The sequence below is a fragment of the Coregonus lavaretus genome (assembly GCF_964263955.1).
Source record: "Coregonus lavaretus genome assembly, chromosome: 8".
Taxonomy (NCBI): Eukaryota; Metazoa; Chordata; class Actinopteri; order Salmoniformes; family Salmonidae; genus Coregonus; species Coregonus lavaretus.
In genome coordinates this window covers 10,648,022-10,669,390 of record NC_139995.1, presented here as the reverse complement: position 1 = coordinate 10,669,390, position 21,369 = coordinate 10,648,022, and the positions used below count along the sequence as shown (strand labels likewise).

At 44.4% G+C, this 21,369-nt stretch overlaps 1 protein-coding gene across 1 annotated transcript in view; it reads right to left on the bottom strand.

The window, feature by feature from the left end:
* The window catches only part of ppm1j (protein phosphatase, Mg2+/Mn2+ dependent, 1J), a 53,185-nt gene extending 37,397 nt beyond the window's left edge, over nt 1–15,788 (bottom strand). The window contains exon 1 of the mRNA XM_084167542.1: nt 15,359–15,788. Coding sequence (XP_084023668.1) covers nt 15,359–15,618 — 260 coding nt within the window. The 5' untranslated portion in view covers nt 15,619–15,788. The remainder of the gene's footprint in view (nt 1–15,358) is intronic.
* Between the last annotated feature and the right edge of the window lie 5,581 nt (nt 15,789–21,369).

Below are 21,369 nucleotides of genomic sequence, written 5' to 3'. Positions count from 1 at the left end.
TTATTGACCAAATACTTATTTTCCACCATAATTTGCAAATAAATTCATTAAAAATCCTACAATGTGATTTTCTGGATTATTTTTTCTCATTTTGTCCGTCATAGTTGACGTGTACCTATGATACAAATTACAGGCCTCTCTCATCTTTTTAAGTGGGAGAACTTGCACAATTGGTGGCTGACTAAAAACTTTTTTCCCCCACTGTATATAGCCCAACGTTTGTATCACAACTAAAGTTACATAAATACCTCTAAACTAAGCATATAGGAGGACCTGTTTCTTTAACTGCTCAACACAAAATAGCCGCATATGCGCACTCCCTCAAATAGTTTGTAGAAAATATCCTTTCTATTTTATTCAGCTATGTTCAATTGTATTCTTCATACTATAAAATAATATAAAATAATGCCACGGAATTCTAAGCAAATCTTGTCTGCTAAATGAATTAGTGTAGCCCACAGCCATATTGCATAGCCAGAACAGGGCAACTCAGCGTATGCTATTCAGTTCATCAGAAATAGACTACATTTTCTTCATATCATGTTTCTTACGACCTGTCTAAAATAAATAATGGATTTATTGTGATGGTGTAGGCTATATTACATGGATTTATTGGACTAAAATGTAGATGTTCCAAAAGGTCTGCATCAGTGGCTTGTAGGCTATGGGTGGAAGCCAGGAGATGCTAAATGTGTATATGTTAATTAACAGTAAATCACAGTGAGACCGGTAGTTATTTGCTTGACAAACACCGGTTGACAAAATGTAATGACCGCCACAGCCCTAGTACCAATAATTTATTCTAATACACCAGATGTATGTCCTTGAACCGATTTATTTAAAATCGCACACAGAAGAAGTTATAAGGATATTTAGTTGCTAATGGCAGCCTACAGTACCCCGGTCGGCCTTCAACTTCAGTTACTCATTGAGAAGGGGCAGCACTGAGCTAGCCTGCAACGTCACTTCCTGGAGTAGCTCAAACTGCCCATGTTATGTCTCCATGAGACGCCATCTTAACCGACTTCATTTGGCTTCAATGTGCTATTGAGTCTTCACATAGGAATGAATGGTGTCCCGTGATCGATGGCTTTGTACATTCATATATACAGCCATTGCCAGGTTCTTATGGGTATTTCGGCTGATATACAGGTGTAGACCTGGTTTATATTAGCATTGGGACTCAGTCAAAGGTGTAGACCTGGTTTGTAGGACTACTGGAGCTGAGGTGCAGCGGTAGACCTGGTTAAAGGCCCAATGCAGCCATTTTTATCTCAATATCAAATAATTTCTGGGTAACAATTAAGTACCTTACTGTGATTGTTTTAAATTAAAATGGTCAAAAATTAACAAAATACGTTCTTAGCAAGACTAATTTCTCAAACAAGAATTTTGCTAGGACTGTCTGGGAGTGGTCTGAGTGGGGAGGGGAAAACTAGCTGTTATTGGCAGAGAGGTTTGGAACTCTTTCTTCTTGTCTATTAACTAATTTACCTCCTGGTGATGTCACCAGGCAGGCCAAAACTCCATCCCACCATAGGCTGAAATGTCAGGCAGGCTTTTCAAACAGCTCTTACACTAAAGGGGCATTATCGTAATTTTTGAAATTTCACAGTATTATTCCAACATTATAGTGTGGAAATAAATATAAAACACAGGAAAATCACGTTTTTGACTGCACTGGGCCTTTAACAGTTTGAGTTTTTGGCACATTCAGTATTTAGACCTGGCTTAGTTGACTAATTGGGTTCAAGCACAGGTGCATACTTCGTAGGTATGTCAATTGGAGCTGAAATACTGGTGTAGACCTGGTTTGTATGAATATTGGGGCTGAAATGCAGAAGAACACCTATTTTTATGACAATTAGGGTTGACATGTAGCATACAGTGCCTTCGAAAAGTATTCAGACCCCTTGACTTTTTCCACATTTTGTTACTTTACAGCCTTATTCTAAAAAGGAATCAATTGTTTTTTTCCCTAATCAATCTACACACAAAGTACTCAGTACATTGTTGAAGCACCTTTGGCAGTGATTACAGCCTTCTTGGGTATGATGCTACAAGCTTGGCACACCTGTATTTGGGGAGTTTCTCCCATTCTTCTCTGCAGATCCTCTCAAGCTCTGTCAGGTTGGATGTGGAGCGTCGCTGCACAGCTATTTCCAGGTCTCTCCAGAGATGTTCCATTGGGTTCAAGTCCGGGCTCTGGCTGGGCCACTCAAGGACATTCAGAGACTTGTCCTGAAGCCACTCATGCGTTGTCTTGGCTGTGTGCTTAGGGTCATTGTCCTGTTGGAAGGTGAACCTTCGCCCCAGTCTGAGGTCCAGAGCGCTCTGGAGCAGGTTTTCATCAAGGATCTCTCTGTACTTTGCTCCGTTCATCTTTCCCTCGATCCTGACTAGTCTCCCAGTCCCTGCCTCTGAAAAACATCCCCACAGCATGATGCTGCCACCACCATGCTTCACCGTAGGGATGGTGCCAGGTTTCCTCCAGACGTGACGTTTGGCATTCAGGCCAAAGAGTTCAATCTTGGTTTCATCAGACCAGAGAATCTTGTTTCTCATAGTATGAGAGTCTTTAGGTGCCTTTTGGCAAACTCCAAGCGGGCTGTCATGTGCCTTTTACTGAGGAATGGCTTCCGTCTGGCCACTCTACCATAAAGGCCTGATTGGTGGAGTGCTGAGAGATGGTTGTCCTTCTGGAAGGTTCTCCCATCTCCACAGAGGAACTCTTGAGCTCTGTCAGAGTGACCATCGGGTTCTTGGTCACCTCCCTCACCAAGGCCCTTCTCCCCCGATGGCTCAGTTTGGCCGGGCGGCCAGCTCTAGGAAGAGTCTTGGTGGTTCCAAACTTATTACATTTAAGAATGATGGAGGCCACTGTGTTCTTGGGGACCTTCAATGCTGCAGACATTTTTTGGTACCCTTCCCCAGATCTGTGCCTAGACACCATCCTGTCTCGGAGCTCTACGGACAATTCCTTCGACCTCATGGCTTGGTTTTTGCTCTGACATGCTCTGTCAACTGTGGGACCGGATATAGACAGGTGTGTGCCTTTCCAAATTTACCACAGGTGGACTCCAATCAAGTTGTAGAAACATCTCAAGGATGATAAATGGAAACAGAATGCACCTGAGCTCAATTTCGAGTCTCATAGCAAAGGGTCTGAATACATATGTAAATAAGGTATTTAAAAAAAAATATTTTTATAAATTTGCTAACATTTCTAAAACCTGTTTTCACTTTGTCATTATGGGGTATACTTTCCGAATACAGTGTAAGACCTTTTTGTATTTTATTTACATCAATATTGGGTTAGATATTGGGTGTACACCTGGTCTGTAAGAATATTGGGGCTAAAGTTACTCTTAGAAAAAAGGGTTCCAAAAGGGTTCTTCGGCTACATTTCTCCAGGCCCATCCCTCAGCTTTATACATAAACAGAGGCAGGGTGAGCTGCTTTGTTATTCTAGCTTTAAGTTTCAATTAAACTATTTGATTATCTAAACAATATTTAATGTAAAGGTCTTGTCAGACGGGAGAGGTTGTGTTTTTCTCTAGCAGGAGAGGTAAGCTTGGCTTCGTTTATGGTGTTGAGTTAAGCTTATACCATGTACTTAGTTTGTAGGTAGGTATTGTAGTCTGGTATTATAGGCAGCTTACTCCGGTAGTTATTGTAGGTTATTATTGTAGGTTATTATTGTAGGTAATTGTAGGTAAGGATTTTATTCGGCGAAGCACGAGGCTAGCTTACCCACTACCTGGACCAACAAACCTAGCTAGCTAGAGGGTAGCTATCGGTAACTTGTAGCAACTGTGGTTAGCTGTTTCCAATGTTATTTCATGCTTAATAGTACCTGTAATTGAGCCAGCTAGCTGCCACCTTCAGCTGTTTTCTAACCTCATTATCATTAACGTTAGGTGGTCGGTAGCTGCTGTACCTAATTTCGGCTACTGATTGCAGTCTGCCAGTTTGGCTTTATACATAGCTTGGGCTTTGTCGAGTAAGGCTTAAACTATGTATTTAGATTGTTGTTAAGTACTATAGGTAGGCATCGTGGGCTGTATATTATTAAGTAGTATAGGTAGGCATCGTGGGCTGTTGCGGGTAGCTGTTGTGTGTAGTTATTGTAGGTTACTTTTGTATTCGGCGGTGCCGGATGTAGCAAGAAGCTAGCTAGCTAACTCACCTCCTGGATTAGCTGGCGAGTTGCTATTAGCAACGGTTGCAACTAAAAACAATATCCTTTTAGCCAGCTACATTCGCTCACAGCGACGCCGTTTTTCAAACAAAGTCAACACAGTAGCCATTGCTAGCTAGCCAACACTACCAGCAGGCTGTGGTAGCTAAATACAATATCTTTGTGCTAGCTACCCAACGTTTAATCATTGCTGCGTTATGAAAGGTAAGCTTGGCTTCTTATATGGTGTTGAGTTAAGCTTAAACCATGTATTTAGATTGTAGGTAGGTATTGTAGTCTGGTATTATAGGCAGCTTACTCCGGTAGTTATTGTAGGTTATTATTGTAGGTTAGGATTTTATTCGGCGGAGCCCAGGCGAAGCACGAGGCTAGCTTACCCACTACCTGGACCAACAAACCTAGCTAGCTAGAGGGTAGCTATCGGTAACTTTTAGCAACTGTGGTTAGCTGTTTCCAATGTTATTTCATGCTTGAGAGTACCTGTGATTGAGCCAGCTAGCTGCTACCATTCAGCTGTTTTTCTAACCTCATCCGAGGCATTAACGTTAGGTGGTTGGTAGCTGCTGTAGTTAATTACAGCTACTGATAACAGTCTGCTGTAGCTTACAACAATTCTAATTTCTAGAGTGGAAGTTGGGAGAGTTTTATTCGGGTGGTTCAGTGAAACAATCATAGTTTCTGAGGTGGAAGTTGGGAGAGTTATATATTTATTTATTTTTTGGTGAGGGAGGCCTGCACTCTCCTTTCCCTGATGTTCAGTGCATTTCATCCCGATCTCCTCTGCATTATTGTAGCCATCTGTTGCAGCCTGTCAACTATGCCTCTGCCTATCCCTGTTCTCTCCTCTCCGCACAGGCTACACAAACGCCCCACACCGCGTGGCTGCTGCCTCTCTAACCTGGTGGTCCCTACACGCACCACACACCTGGAGTTCCAGGTCTCAGGCAGCCTCTGGAACTGCCGTTCTGCTGCCAACAAGGCTGACTTCATCCCAGCCTATGCTAATCTCCAGTCCCTCGACTTCCTGGCGCTGACGGAAACATGGATTACCACTGAAAACACTGCTACCCCTACTGCTCTCTCCTCATCTGACCATGTGTTCTCGCATACCCCGAGAGCATCTGGTCAGAGGGGTGGTGGCACAGGAATCCTCATCTCTCCCAAGTGGACATTCTCAATTTTTCCCCTAACCCATCTGTCTATCTCCTCATTTGAATTCCATGCTGTCACAGTCACTAGCCCATTTAAGCTTAATATCCTTGTCATCTATCGCCCTCCAGGTTCCCTTGGAGAGTTCATCAATGAGCTTGACGCCTTGATAAGTTCCTTTCCTGAGGATGGCTCACCCCTCACAGTTTTGGGGGATTTCAACCTCCCTATGTCCACATTTGACTCATTTCTCTCTGCCTCCTTCTTTCCACTCCTCTCCTCTTTTGACCTCACCCTCTCACCGTCCCCCCCTACTCACAAGGCAGGCAATACGCTTGACCTCATCTTCACTAGATGCTGCTCCTCTACTAATCTCACTGCAACTCCCCTCCATGTCTCCGACCACAACTTTGTTTCCTTTTCTCTCTCGCTCTCCTCCCACACTACTCACTCTGCCCCTACACAGATGGTAATGCGCCGCCGCAACCTTCGCTCTCTCTCTCCCACTACTCTCTCCTCTTCCATCCTATCATCTCTTCCCTCTGCTCAATCCTTCTCCCTCCAATCTCCTGATTCTGCCTCCTCAACCCTCCTCTCCTCCCTTTCTGCATCCTTTGACTCTCTGTGTCCCCTATCCTCCCGGCCGGCTCGGTCCTCCCCTCCAGCTCCGTGGCTTGATGACTCACTGCGAGCTCACAGAACAGAGCTCCGGGCAGCGGAGCGGAATTGGAAGAAAACTAAACTCCCTGCCGACCTGGCATCTTTTCACTCCCTCCTCTCTACATTTTCTTCATCTGTTTCTGCTGCTAAGGCCACCTTCTACCACTCTAAATTCCAAGCATCTGCCTCTAACCCTAGGAAGCTCTTTGCCACATTTTCCTCCCTCCTGAATCCCCCCCCCCCCCCCCCCCCCCCTCCCTCCTCTTTCTCTGTGGATGACTTCGTCAACCACTTTGAAAAGAAGGTTGACGACATCCGATCCTCGTTTGTTAAGTCTAATGACACTGCTGGTCCTGCTCACACTGCCCTACCCTATGCTTTGACTTCTTTCTCCCCTCTCTCTCCAGATAAAATCCTGCGACTTGTGACTGCAGGCCGCCCAACAACCTGCCCGCTTGACCCCATCCCCTCCTCCCTTCTCCAGACCATCTCCGGTGACCTTCTCCCCTACCTCACCTCGCTGATCAACTCATCCTTGACCGCTGGCCATGTCCCTTCCGTCTTCAAGAGAGCGAGAGTTACTCCCCTTCTCAAAAAACCAACACTCGACCCCACTGATGTCAACAACTACAGACCAGTATCCCTTCTTTCTTTTCTTTCCAAAACTATTGAGCGTGCCGTCTTTAGCCAACTCTCTTGCTATCTCTCTCAGAATGACCTTCTTGATCCAAACCAATCAGGTTTCAGGACTGGTCATTCAACTGAGACTGCTCTTCTCTGTGTCACGGAAACTCTCCGCACTGCTAAAGCTAACTCTCTCTCCTCTGCTCTTGTCCTTCTAGACCTGTCTGCTGCCTTTGATACTGTGAACCATCAGATCCTCCTCTCCACCCTCTCCGAGCTGGGCATCTCCGGCGCGGCTCACTCCTGGATTGCGTCCAACCTGACCGGTCGCTCCTACCAAGTGGCGTGGCGAGAAGCTGTCTCCGCACCACGTGCTCTCACCACTGGTGTCCCCCAAGGCTCAGTTCTAGGCCCTCTCCTTTTCTCCCTATAAACCAAGTCACTTGGCTCTGTCATATCCTCACATGGTCTCTCCTATCATTGCTACGCTGACGATACACAACTAATCTTCTCCTTTCCCCCTTCTGATAACCAGGTGGCGAATCGCATCTCTGCATGTCTGGCAGACATATCAGTATGGATGACGGATCACCACCTCAAGCTGAACCCTGGCAAGGCGGAGCTGCTCTTCCTCCCGGGGAAGGACTGCCCGTTCCATGATCTCGCCATCACGGTTGACAACTCCGCTGTGTCCTCCTCCCAGAGTGCGAAGAGCCTAGGCGTGACCCTGGACAACACCCTGTCGTTCTCCGCCAACATCAAGGCGGTGACCCGCTCCTGCAGGTTCATGCTCTACAACATTCGGAGAGTACGACCCTGCCTTACACAGGAAGCGGCACAGGTCCTGGTCCAGGCGCTTGTCATCTCCCGTCTGGACTACTGCAACTCGCTGTTGGCTGGCCTCCCTGCCTGTGCCATTAAACCCCTACAACTCATCCAGAATGCCGCAGCCCGTCTGGTGTTCAACCTTCCCAAGTTCTCTCACGTCACCCCCCTCCTCCGCACACTCCACTGGCTTCCAGTTGAAGCTCGCATCCGCTACAAGACCATGGTGCTTGCCTATGGAGCAGTGAGGGGAACGGCACCTCTGTACCTTCAGGCTCTGATCAGTCCCTACACCCAAACGAGAGTATTGCGCTCATCCACCTCTGGCCTGCTGGCTCCCCTTCCTCTGCGGAAGCATAGTTCCCGCTCAGCCCAGTCAAAACTGTTCGCTGCTCTGGCACCCCAATGGTGGAACAAGCTCCCTCACGACGCCAGGACAGCGGAGTCACTCACCACCTTCCGGAGACATTTGAAACCCCACCTCTTTAAGGAATACCTGGGATAGGATAAAGGAATCCTTCTACCCCCCCCCCCCCCCCCCCCCCCCCCCAATTGTAAAGTGGTTATCCCACTGGCTATACGGTGAACGGACCAATTTGTGAGTCGCTCTGGCTAAGAGCGTCTGCTAAATGACGTTAATGTGCCCTTGAGCAAGGCACTTAACCCTAATTGCTCCTGTAAGTCGCTCTGGATAAGAGCGTCTGCTAAATGACTAAAATGTAAATGTAAAATGTTGTTTTGTTATGTCGGCTATAGGCTTTCATTAGGTAAGAAAGCTAATTAGCAGGCTCTTTTTCAAAGCAATTTTAATTGTCAATATGCCGCTTCGCGTTGTGAAAATAAGAAGATATCGTTCTTAATTCATGGCATGGATTCCTTTTATCCAAATTTTAAATAGACATGCAGACAAATTATACTGAACAAAAATATAAACGCAACATGTAAAGTGTTGGGCCCATGTTTCATGAGCTGAAATAAAATATCCTAGAAATGTTCCATATGCAAAAAAAGCTTATTTCTCTCATATTTTGTTAACAAATTTGTTTACATCCCTGTTAGTGAGCATTTCTCCTTTGCCAAGATACATAATCCATCCACCTAACAGGTGTGGCATATCAAGAAGTAGATTAAACAGCATGATCCTTACACAGGTGCACCTTATATAAAAGGCCACTCTAAAATGTACAGTTTTGTCACACAACACAATGCCACAGATGTCGCCAGTTGAGAGAGCGTGCAATTGGCATGCTGGCTGCAGTAATGTCCACCAGAGCTGTTGTCAGAGAATTGAATATTAATTTCTCTACCATAAGCCGCATCCAACGTTGTTTTAGAGAATTTGGCAGTACGTCCCACCGGCCTCACAACCGCAGACCACGTGTAACCACACCAGCCCAGGACCTCCACATTCGGCTTCTTCAACTGCGGGATCGTCTGAGACCAGCCACCTGGACAGCTGATGAAACTGTGGGTTTGCACAACCGAAGAATTTCTGCACAAACTTTCAGAAACCGTCTCAGGGAAGCTCATCTGTGAGCCAGGGTCTTGACCTGACTGCAGTTAGGCGTTGTAACCGACTTCAACTGTACCGGTCAGATGGCAGACAGCGTGTATGGCGTCGTGGGAGTGAGCAGTTTGCTGTTGTCAAAGTTGTGAACAGAGTGCCCCATGGTAGTGGTGGGGTTATGGTATGGACAGGCTCAAGCTACGGAAAATAAACACAATTGCATTTTATTGATGGAAATTTGACTACACAGAGATACCGTGACGAGATCCTGTGACCTCATGTTTTAGCATGATAATGCACGTCCCCATGTCGCAAGGATCTGTACACAATTCCTGGAAGCTGAAAATGTCCATGGCCTGCATACTCACCCATTGAGCATGTTTGGGATGCTCTGGATCGACGTGTACGACACTGTGTTCCAGTTCCCGCCAATATCCAGCAACTTCGTACAGCCATTGAAGAGGAGTGGGACAACATTCCACAGGCCACAATCAACAGCCTGATCAACGCTATGCGAAGGAGATGTGTTGCGCTGCATGAGGCAAATGGTGGTCACACCAGATACTGACTGGTTTTCTGATCCACGCTCCTACCTAATGTTTAAGGTGTCTGTGATCAACAAATGCATATCTGAATTCCCAGTCATGTGAAATCCATAGATTAGGGCCTAATTAATGTATTTTAATTGACTGATTTCCTTAGATGAACTGTAACTCAATAAAATATTTGCAATTGTTGCATGTTGCGTTTGTAACTCAATAAAATATTTGAAATTGTTGCATGTTGCGTTTGTATTTTTGTTCAGTGTAATTAATACAGGGAAGGGGAATAGCCTGATAGCCTACTGCTCTGGAGTCATAAAAACAATGAATGTATGTTATTTGGCAGGTCACAGATCAGCTCTCGGAACAATTCTATGCAGGTGGGTCAGGTTGTGGAGAAAACTCTGTCCTGATATTAGGTGGGGCTCGGAATTGATGTGGCCGGCATTGGGCGGGTGCGACTCCAAAAAAACGGACCCGTGCAGGTGTGCTCATTGTTTCCACTCAGGCCATTACAGCAGTGGTTTGTACTGCACTTTAGAAACAGTGTGAAGGAGATGACGTAGTAATTCTCCATTGAAGAGGAGAACAAATACATTATTCTCCATTGTGAAATAGAATATAGGTAATACTGAAAGTACAGTAGCCTTTCAATGTCAGTAATTTAGAGCAAATGACAGTTTGGTGAAATAAATAATACATTCTGTCTGTATGAGGCGGTTTACAATAATCACAGACTCCATGATGCATGTTTTCATAAACGCTGTGTATAATAACCCTTTAATAATTGTGTGACGCATTTTCATTAATTCCCCTTCGCTCTATGCTGCTGCTGCTTGGGAGTGAGAATCCTTTCTTGCATTCTGCCTGCAATTGTAAAATCCTCCTTCTTCGCTTCACTGCAACCCCCCTGTATGGCTGGCTGTCTTTCTGTCTGTCTGTCACCTTGGATGACTCAGCACTTTCTCCGATTTATTTCACAGGGTCTTTGAGGAGATTGCTGCGGGTGGGTTTCATACAATGGTATAACCCACCTAGGTCTGGAGATGTATGAATCCACCAGTCAGCCTCCACTGACTCACCCTCTGAGAGATGGCAGGTCTGTAATGACGCTGGGAGGTTTTTCTCCCCTGAATCAATCAGGCAGCACATTCTACCCAATAGAGTGAATGAAATTACCTTGGAGGTGATAGGTACTGCATGCTTTGTATTGGATGGTTTATTTCTTTATTGTAGCTGGAAACACGGTAGGCTTGTACTGTTGTAGAAACATGCAGGACTAACTCAATATCACATGATGTCTTCCTGAGAATATAAACTCTGTATAAACTACAAACATTTGTATAGGGTAGAATGCATAGGCTACATAGAAAGAGGTTTTACTGGACACTTCATATGCTGTAATCAGTAGCTACAGTTTTATATAGAGTAGGCTACACTGACAGGCATTTTCCAACACTTCCACACAGGTGCTCTTTGTCAACTGCTCTTTGCACTTTGCATGTTCAGAGATAACCTTACCTTTCAGCTGTACCGGGGTACAGTTAGCTTGATGTTTGATATTAGTTTGTTTGACATTCATGTCAAGTAATGTTGATAACTCTCCCTCCCTCCCGCTCTCTCTCTTTTGTTACTTTCAAGCAGGCCTTTACTTCTAAAACATGTGGGTTAAATTACATTACATTTTTGTGTCGACTATGGGACTTATTGAATCTTAATGAAAGAAACCAAATGTATTTTGACAAGTTCAAGCAGTAGGCCTAGTACACAGTCTATCCCTATCCTATAAGGTACACATTTCCACTGGAATAGCTTTCAGGCACATAATCCTATTAATATGTGTCCAGTCAACAAAGAAAAGGCTGATAACAGTGATGTGGACAAATTATGATAGTCTACTACTGGAGACATCACTTACTAAATAAAATAAATAAATAAATACTATAGGTATGTAGCATTTCAATGTTTTTGTTTGTTCTACATGATCCTATAAAATACTAGATACAATAAACTATTGAACTGCAACATCTGTAGCTGATTATTGTTGCAATGTTAGTCTATGCAGTGAGTGGACATTGAGGGATTCTCACTGTTTTAAAGTAACCACACAATAGGTTGCTACAGCATCATCATCAGTTAATGCAGCAGCAGGCTGTGCAGCCTGGTCTCATAGACTAGATGTAATATAGTAAATGTCAAATCGGGGACACCGTTTGAAACGGTTACATAAGACAGAAGGTTACTTAAGGCAAAAACAAAAATAGGGTGGTTGGCCGGTGTGAACGGGTAGGTTTTTAACTCTAATGTCTAGCAACCCAAAGGTTGCGTGTTCAAATCTAATTACAGACAACATTAGCATTTGAGCTAATTAGCAACTTTGCAACTACTTACTACGTGTAGCTACTTTGCAACTACTTAGCATGTTAGCTAACGCTTCCCCTAACCTTAACCCTTTAACGTATCGCCTAACCCCTAGCATAGCTAATGCTAGCCACCTAGCTAAAGTTAGTGTTAGCCACCTAGCTAATGTTAGCCACAACAAATTGGAATTCGTAACATATCATACCAAATTGTATTTGTCACATGCGCCAAATACAACAGGTGTAGACCATACAGTGAAATGCTTACTTACAAGCCCTTAACCAACAATGCAGTTTTAAGAACAATAAGTGTAAAGTAAAAAATAGATAAGTAAAAAAATATAAAACAAATAATTAAAGAGCAGAAGTAAAATAACAGTAGTGAGGCTATATGGGGCGGCAGGTAGCTTAGTGGTTAAGAGCGCTAGCGTTGTGCCAGTAACCGAAAGGTCGCTGGTTCTAATCCCTGGATGGCAGGAAGCTTGCCCCAGTGATGTACTGGGCCGTACGCACTACCCTCTGTAGTGTCTTGCGGTCGGAGGCCGAGCAGTTGCCATACCAGGCAGTGATGCAACCAGTCAGGATGCTCTCGATGGTGCAGCTGTAGAATATTTTGAGGATCTGAGGACCCATGCCAAATCTTTTCAGTCTCCTGAGGGGGAATAGGCTTTGTCGTGCCCTCTTCACGACTGTCTTGGTGTGTTTGGACCATGATAGTTGGTGATGTGGACACCAAGGAACTTGAAGCTCTCAACCTGATCCACTACAGCCCTGTCGATGTGAATGGGGTCGTGCTCAGTCCTCCTCCAGGTGGTAAGGGTAGGTAACAACACATCCGTCCCTGGGAGGGGTGCGTCACTTGAGTGGGTTGAGTTACTGACGTGATCTTCCTGTCTGGGTTGGCGCCCCCCCTTGGTTTGTGCTGTGGTGGAGACCTCTGTGGGCTATACTCGGCCTTGTCTCAGGATTGTAAGTTGGTGGTTGAGGATATCCCTCTAGTGGTGCGGGGGCTGTGCTTTGGCAGAGTGGGTGGGGTTATATCCTTCCTGTTTGGCCCTGTCCGGGGGTTTCTTCGGATGGGGCCACAGTGTCTCCGGACCGCTCCTGTCTCAGCCTCCAGTATTTATGCTGCAGTAGTTTATGTGTCGGGGGGCTGGGGTTAGTTGGTTATACCTGGAGTACTTCTCCTGTCTTATCCAGTGTCCTGTGTGAATTTAAGTATGCTCTCTCTAATTCTCTCGTTCTCTCTTTCTCTCTGAGAACCTGAGCCCTAGGACCATACGTCAGGACTACCGGGCATGATGACACCTTGCTGTCCCCAGTCCGCCTGGCCTTGCTGCTATTCCAGTTTCAACTGTTCTGCCTGCGGTTACGAAACCCCTACCTGTCCCAGACCTGCTGTTTTCAACTCTTAATGATCGGCTATGAAAAGCCAACTGAGAGACCTGAGCCCTAGGACCATACGTCGGGACTACCGGCCGTGGTGACTCCTTGCTGTCCCCAGTCCGCCTGGCCTTGCTGCTATTCCAGTTTCAACTGTTCTGCCTGCGGTTATGGAACCCCTACCTGTCCCAGACCTGCTGTTTTCAACTCTTAATGATCGGCTATGAAAAGCCAACTGAGATTTATTCCTGATTATTATTTGACCATGCTTGTCACTTATGAACATTTTTGAACATCTTGGCATGGTTCTGTTATAATCTTCACCCGGCACAGCCAGAAGAGGACTGGCCACCCCTCATAGCCTGGTTCCTCTCTAGGTTTCTTCCTAGGTTTTCGCCTTTCTAGGGAGTTTTTCCTAGCCACCGTGCTTCTACACCTGCATTACTAGCTGTTTGGGGTTTTAGGCTGGGTTTCTGTACAGCACTTCGAGATATTAGCTGATGTAAGAAGGGCTATGTAAAATAAAATTGATTGATTGATCCGCCACGCTGATCCTCAACATGGGGGCCCCTCAGGGGTGTGTGCTCAGTCCCCTCCTGTACTCCCTGTTCACTCAGGACTGCATGGCCAGGCACGACTCCAACACCATCATTAAGTTTGCAGATGACACAACAGTGGTAGGCCTGATCACTGACAACGACGAGAAAGCCTATAAGGAGGAGGTCAGAGACCTGGCCGTGTGGTGCCAGGACAGCAACCTCTCCCTCAACGTGATGAAGACAAAGGAGATGATTGTGGACTACAGGAAAAAGAAGAGGACCGAGCACGCCCCCATTCTCATCGACCGAGCTGTAGTTGAGCAGGTTGAGAGCTTCAAGTTCCTTGGTGTCCAACAAACTAACATGGTCCAAACACACCAAGACAGTCGTGAAGAGGGCACGACAAAACCTATTCCCCCTAAGGAGACTGAAAGGATTTGGCATGGGTCCTCAGATCCTCAAAAGGTTCTACAGCTGCACCACCGAGAGCATCCTGACTGGTTGCATCACTGCCTGGTATGGCAACTGCTCTGCCTCCGACCGCAAGACACTACAGAGGGTAGTGCGTACGGCCCAGTACATCACTGGGGCCAAGCTTCCTGCCATCCAGGACCTCTATACCAGGCGGTGTCAGAGGAAGGCCCTAAAAATGGTCAAAGACTCCAGCCACCCTAGTCTTAGACTGTTTTTTCTGCTACCACACAGCAAGCGGTACCGGAGCGCCAAGTCTAGGTCCAAGAGGCTCCTAAACAGCTTCTACCCCCAAGCCATAAGACTCCTGATCATTCAATCAAATGGCTACCCAGACTATTTGCATTGCCCCCCCCCCCCCCCCTTAAGCTGCTGCTACTCTCTGTTTATTATCTATGCATAGTCACTTTAATAATTCTACCCACATGTACATATTACCTCAATTACCTCGACTAACCTGTGCCCCCGCACATTGACTCGGTACCGGTACCCCCTGTATATAGCCTCGTTATTGTTATTTTACTGCTGCTCTTTAATTATTTGTTTCTTTTATTTCTTATTTTTTTAGGTATTCTTTCTTAAAACTGCATTGTTGGTTAAGGGCTTGTAAGTAAGCATTTCACTGTCTACACCGGTTGTATTCGGCGCATGTGACAAATACAATTTGATTTGAATTGGTTAGGAGCCCGTAAAACTGAAGCCATCTCCTCCGGCGCCATTATATGTAATTTGTAAAATATCATACGAATTGTAATTTGTAACATATCATTCGAAATGAATGATAGACATCCAGAAATTAATACATACCATACAAAACGTAACATTTTCCCACTAATTTGAATGTCCCGGATTTACTTTACTATGTTACGTCTATCCCTGAGTACAGGTTGCAGATGTGCTCTTCGGTGAATTTGCAATAGCAGCACCGAGGCCATATTCGCCATAGAACGCTACTGCGTCCTCTACTGCAAAACGAAACTGTTTATTGTCAACAGTGCAATTTATCCTTGGCCTACAACATTCAATCTGATAGTTGCATCTTAATGTTTTGGAATTTTTGTAAATCCCTATGAATGAAATGTCGAGAAACCACTCACTCTGCGTATCCCGTCCGCCAGGGAAGCCTGCTGTCCCTCTTCAACGTCAGCACAGGTCGAGAAGCATGTTCTGTCGAGTATTGAAGAACCTCTGGTGTAAGATCCAGAAACTCGGGTCGACCGTAGGGAAACCGTGGAGGCAGACCGTCCTGGTGACAGTTCTGGTGGTGAACGTTTCCGGATCCGTGGTGCTGGTGATGACCGTGGGGCATCATTCCACCCACCAGCGTGGACATCGCATTTTTGACTTTGCTTATCATTGCGGTAGAAATAATAAACCGATACAGAAATGAATGAAAAACCTAATACTAGTACCGTAGTAGGAAAAAAAATACAACAACGATGAACAGCATTTCAGGAAGCAATCGGTCCCAGACCCATGTGACGTTTGATAGACACTGTTTTCCTCATTGAAAATATAGCCTGCCCCTTCCCCACTCAGTGCGTATACTAATCTCAGAAGGCAGGGGTTTAGTGAACGCTGCTGGGAGGGGGGAGGGGAGGGGGGAGACGCACTGCAAATTTCGCGCCAGTCTGGACTGGGCACAAAATAACCATTCCATGTCACAATGAAGATCAGATCACTCTTGAGCAGTGCTGTGGTCCATTTATCAGTGTCGTGTATTCATGGCTGCCAAGGGAAGCCAGGCTTCCCAAAAAAATTGGCCAACAATTATAATAAAAAAACATAAAAAATAATGTATCTTTCCTCTCTCATACATTTCCTTCAATTCGCAAGCGGCTGGTTGTATCGCATGTCTCTGTATGTGTAGCGTATCTATCTGAGAGTGTCTGGACAGAAAGAGTATGACATTGTTGCTTCCCATAGCTTTGAATACAAGGGAAGCCAGCGAGCATTTGGCCACCCTTGATAAAAAAATATAAAAAAATTATAGCCAATCAGCATTGAGCTAAACTGAGTGAGCTCAACTGTGAATGGCCCTGGCTCACCAAAAACGTGTCAAGGGAAGCCAGTTTGGATTTGGCTTCACATCAATCACATCACAAGCCAAACGTAATTATTGACAGAAAAAAACTTGAATTGTTGCATCTCATTGTGTTGTTGTCTTCCGGTGGCTAGCTAGTTTGCTAAAATCGTTCCTTTCCTAAATTAGCCATGGATGGAGATAATGATTTGGACATTTACTTAATTCTCCGTACTGACCAATGATTATAACGTTGATTCTGATCCAACCATAAATTCATACATTGTGCCCCTGGCCTTAGAGGATGGATTTCAACATGTAGCTAAATGCATGCTAATGTTAACTAGCTGGCCTGGCGTATTGTTGCCCATGAAAGGAAGTGTGTGTGTGTGTGTGTGTGTGTGTGTGTGTGTGTGTGTGTGTGTGTGTGTGTGTGTGTGTGTGTGTGTGTGTGTGTGTGTGTGTGTGTGTGTGTGTGTGTGTGTGTGTGTGTGTGTGTGTGTGTGTGTGTGTGTGTGTGTGTGTGTGTGTGTGTGTGTGTGTGTGTGTGTGTGTGTGCGCGCGCGCACACAGAAATCAGTACCATGGACAGCCACATCATATCTAGCTTATGTTGATGTTCCCATTGGGGCTCCGCTTCTCAAGAGATGGGGAATAGTATTGCCTCCCTGTATTTAGGTATAGGCGAAGCCTACTACTGTCTCTGCAAATAGGTCTGGACCTTTATGGCACAGGACAGGTAGCTTGTGCATTTGCCCTCAAATTGCAAAGTTTCTGGTCCAAGTACGAGAGTAGAAAGCCCCAACATTGCTACACTACTACAAGGAGTTTATTATGATGGACTGCCAATTCCACCACAGTCTTGATCTTTTTCAAGGTCTAGGATGATGCATTTTTCTAGGTCAGAAAAACATCATCCACAAAACTTGTATTATGCTCATTTAAAAGTGGTAGCCTAATCACGGACAGATCTAGTCACATTTTCTCTAAAAGTATGACTGTTGTGGTGCTCTTATTCTGTGTAGTACACGGTAATTACTCTAGGGCATTGTAAAGTAAATATTTCCCCAATAGAGGGAGCCAGAGTATAGGAGATGAGAATCAGTTTGGCTCATCTGCTGATGAACAGATGAAAATGTAACATAATAATTGTTATTTAGCAGACGCTTGTAAACAGACTTGCAGGTACCACATATTTAAATTACGGAGTGGTAGCAGATCCGACTTTTCCTGGACCTTTCTTCCCGACAACTAAAGGTCCTAAAGAGTGGGACGGACACGGTGCAGGGCAGTTTACCTACGGATCCGCAGTCCCTGCCTTTAAATTAGGCTATGTATGGCCCCTGCATTAATTAAACCCACAACTCTTCTGTAGCAAACACCATGCTCCAATCAACTAGGCCATTGGAGCCAAGTGTGTATGAAGGGATACAAGCCACATTACATGAGTATACAAAAACATTTCTGTTGTTATCGCCTGATGGCCATTTTCATTATGTTGCTGAAAAGGATGTATTCATATAATTGTATTGCATGTTTTTGCTTACCATATCTAATAACTGTGGTTATGTTCCTGTGGTCACTGTTGGTAAATTTGCAATCGCAGGGTAAATGCTGACAACAATGCCAGGAAGCAACACAGGCAAACGATGTCAGAAAACGAAAAAAAATGTAGCCTCTAAGGAAGAGCAATTTTTTTAAACTTTTCTATATTTTCTAAGATAGAGTACTCCCAATTTACCGACTGGCTGTGGTTGGCATTGAAGATGTAATCTCAGAGCTGATAAATGGCCCTCTACTTGGCTGTCAGGAGGACTGATCCACTGGGCACGAATGTGTAACCCCAGACCTGAGCTGTATCATTTGGAAACAGGGAGAATGACAGGTGAATTCGTTTTTTTTTTCTCTCTGTGTGGGTGTGTGCTCTGGGAGAGGCAGCTAAGACGGTCAGGTAAAGCCTAGTTGAGATAGACAGGGAGAGAGAGAAGCAGAGAGAGAGAGAGAAGAGAGAGAGAGAGAGAGAGAGAGAGAGAGAGAGAGAGAGAGAGAGAGAGAGAGAGAGAGAGAGAGAGAGAGAGAGAGAGAGAGAGAGAGAGAGAGAGAGAGAGAGAGAGAGAGAGAGAGAGAGAGAGAGAGAGAGAGAGAGAGAGAGAGAGAGAGAGAGAGAGAGAGAGAGAGAGAGAGAGAGAGAGAGAGAGAGAGAGAGAGAGAGAGAGAGAGAGAGAGAGTTGTGTGGGAGTGCAGAGTTAAGACAGAGAATTAGATGAGAATGAGTCCTGTGTAAATTATCTGTGGTTCATATTGGATATATTTACAGTACATAATTGAATCATGTGTTGGCTGGTTAAACTGTAAATTAATCATCACATTTGGTATTGAAATATACTCATCCAAAACATCCACATCACTATAGTTATATTAACAGATACAAATGCAGCACTGAGTAGGCTATCAGTTTGTGGATTTTATCTTATAATTTTACTGCAGTCTGATTGGTGGAACTTAGTCTCTGAATTTAGCCTTATTCAATATGACGCACTGGCACAGTGGGTGTTAATAAGTGGTACTAAATACTAGAATGAATTCCACAAACCAGGACATATTGGTTTCATATCCTTACAGCACAAGCCTTTCTGATTGTTTCAACTTTTCATCCTGTATTTAGCATTTTGTTATGTTACCTTTGATAAAAAGTAAAAAGGGTGGACAACTCTTGAAATATGATAGCAGTGAGCCGTATGGTAGTGCTGCCCCTTATATTAGGTTCTATACAACAAATTGCAGCAATATCTTCCATGGTCTTCTATTTTCCATATTCTTGCAGTTGAGAGAATTGCCACTGAGAGCAAAAGTAGTTAGAAAGTGCAAACTACTGTACATTACAATGGTCCTTGATGCAAACCCATCAGTCAAGGCTGCAGTATCTTGATGGAGTAGCTACTTGGAAAGACCTGGCATGAAGACTATTGTAGCCATAAAGCCGGATGCCTCTCTCTGTCTTTCTTCAGTGTGTCTTCTGTTGTCAAAATGACACAAGAGGAAAACAGGTGTCAGTGAGTCTGCCGACCTGTTGAGTCAAGGGGCATTACCTTACGGATAAACCACATGAAAAGTTCATGTGATAACATTTGAGAGCATGAGCTCGTGAAATGAATGTGAAAAAAATGTGACATGGGGATGCAAAATGTCAACATGTGATAACATGAAACTACACGTGACAACATTTGAGAGCATGTGAAAGTCCAGGTGTCAAATGTCTTGAATATTTTACATTAAAAGGCATAATTTACATCAATTCAGTTGAAACAGTCATGGTCCCTTGCAGGTTTTGTCTAGTTCCCGGGTTGGTTCCTGAGACGTCCCCAAGGACATTTTTAGGACTTTCTATGAACATTGTGTCATGGTCCCCTGGAAGGTATTGTCTAGTTGCTGTCAAAATATGGTAAATCTGCAACAAGTTCTATATTTGTACAGCTAAACTAAAGCGTTAATGTACAGTATACTGCTGTATGGTGATTACTTGGGATTCAACCTCACTTGGGATTTGAACCCACAACCTCTTGGTTGCTAGGCAGCTGAAGTTCCTGCTGTGCCACCAGCTGCGCCACCAGGTCTATGTATAATGGAGATCCTCTATATATTTATTGCCAATAATAGATTTCTGCACTTTGTCTCGAGTTGCAGTAAATATAAAGTAAATATGTAACAACTTGAAGGTGTTAAATCTATAAAATGACAGTATGCTGCTGTATAAATGGGTTTGCTGAAAACTAGCAACAATGACAAGAAGCTGCCATATGGGGAATCGTAGGTGGCTTGTTTCAGCTAGTTTTTTTCTTGTTCTTGATACCATGTTTTGAATTGTTTTGACTGATTTCATGTCAATGCTAATATGGCAAAACTTTGTTAGCTAGCTAACCAACAACTGTAACAATGTTTGTAACTGTAACAATGTTTGTATTTCAGAAACAACAAGAAACAACATTTGGAGACAAAATATACTTTACATGTTGTCAACAATCTAAGCCCCATCTGTTTTGCATGCGTCGGTTTTGTTGCTAAACAACCAACCTGTCTATGCTGATTTCAATTACTGTAAAATATTCAATGATTTTGTACTGTGACCACAAATGTGGCTTAACCGTAAATGCGATTTGAACTCGTAACCTCTTTGTCCGTAGCAACCTGAAATGTCCTGCTAGAGTGCAGCTACACCACCAGGTCTGTGAGCAAAAAAAGTTATGGACACAGACTTATTGGCAAGAATGCATTTCTGCACTTTGCTAAAAGCTGCCCAGTATCAAGTAAATAATTGAACTTGCAACCTCTTGGTTGGGAGAGCATTCAATGTTGCTCCCGTGCCACCAGGTTTGTACTTATTACTTGGAACATATATTAACACATTCTCAAAAAATAAGGGTATGGTTAAGGTACACTAGAGTGTTGTTCCCTAGCTTATAAAAAGGTAAAAGGCACACTTCACAGGTATAATGAACAAAAATATAAACGCAACATGCAACAATTTCAAAGATTTTACTGAGTTACAGTTCATATAAGGAAATCAGTCAATTGAAATTAATTCATTTGGCCCTAATCTATGGATTTCACAGAAACCTTTAAAAAAAGGTAGGGGCGTGGATCAGAAAACCAGTCAGTATCTGGTGTGACCACCATTTGCCTCATGCAGCGCGACACATCTCCTTCGCATAGAGTTGATCAGGCTGTTGATTGTGGTCTGTGTAATGTTGTCCCACTCCTCTTCAATGGCTGTGCGAAGTTGCTGGATATTGGCGGGAACTGGAACACGGTGTCGTACACGTCGATCCAGAGCATCCCAAACATGCACAATGATTGACATGTCTGCTGAGTATGCAGACCATGGAAGAACTCAGACATTTACAGCTTCCAGGAATTGTGTACAGATCCTTGCGACATGGGGCCGTGCATTATCATGCTGAAACATGAGGTGATGGTAGCGGATGAATGGCACGACAGTGGGCCTCAGGATCTCGTCACAGTATTTCTGTGCATTTAAATTGCCATCGATAAAATGCAATTGCGTTCGTTGTACGTAGCTTATGCCTG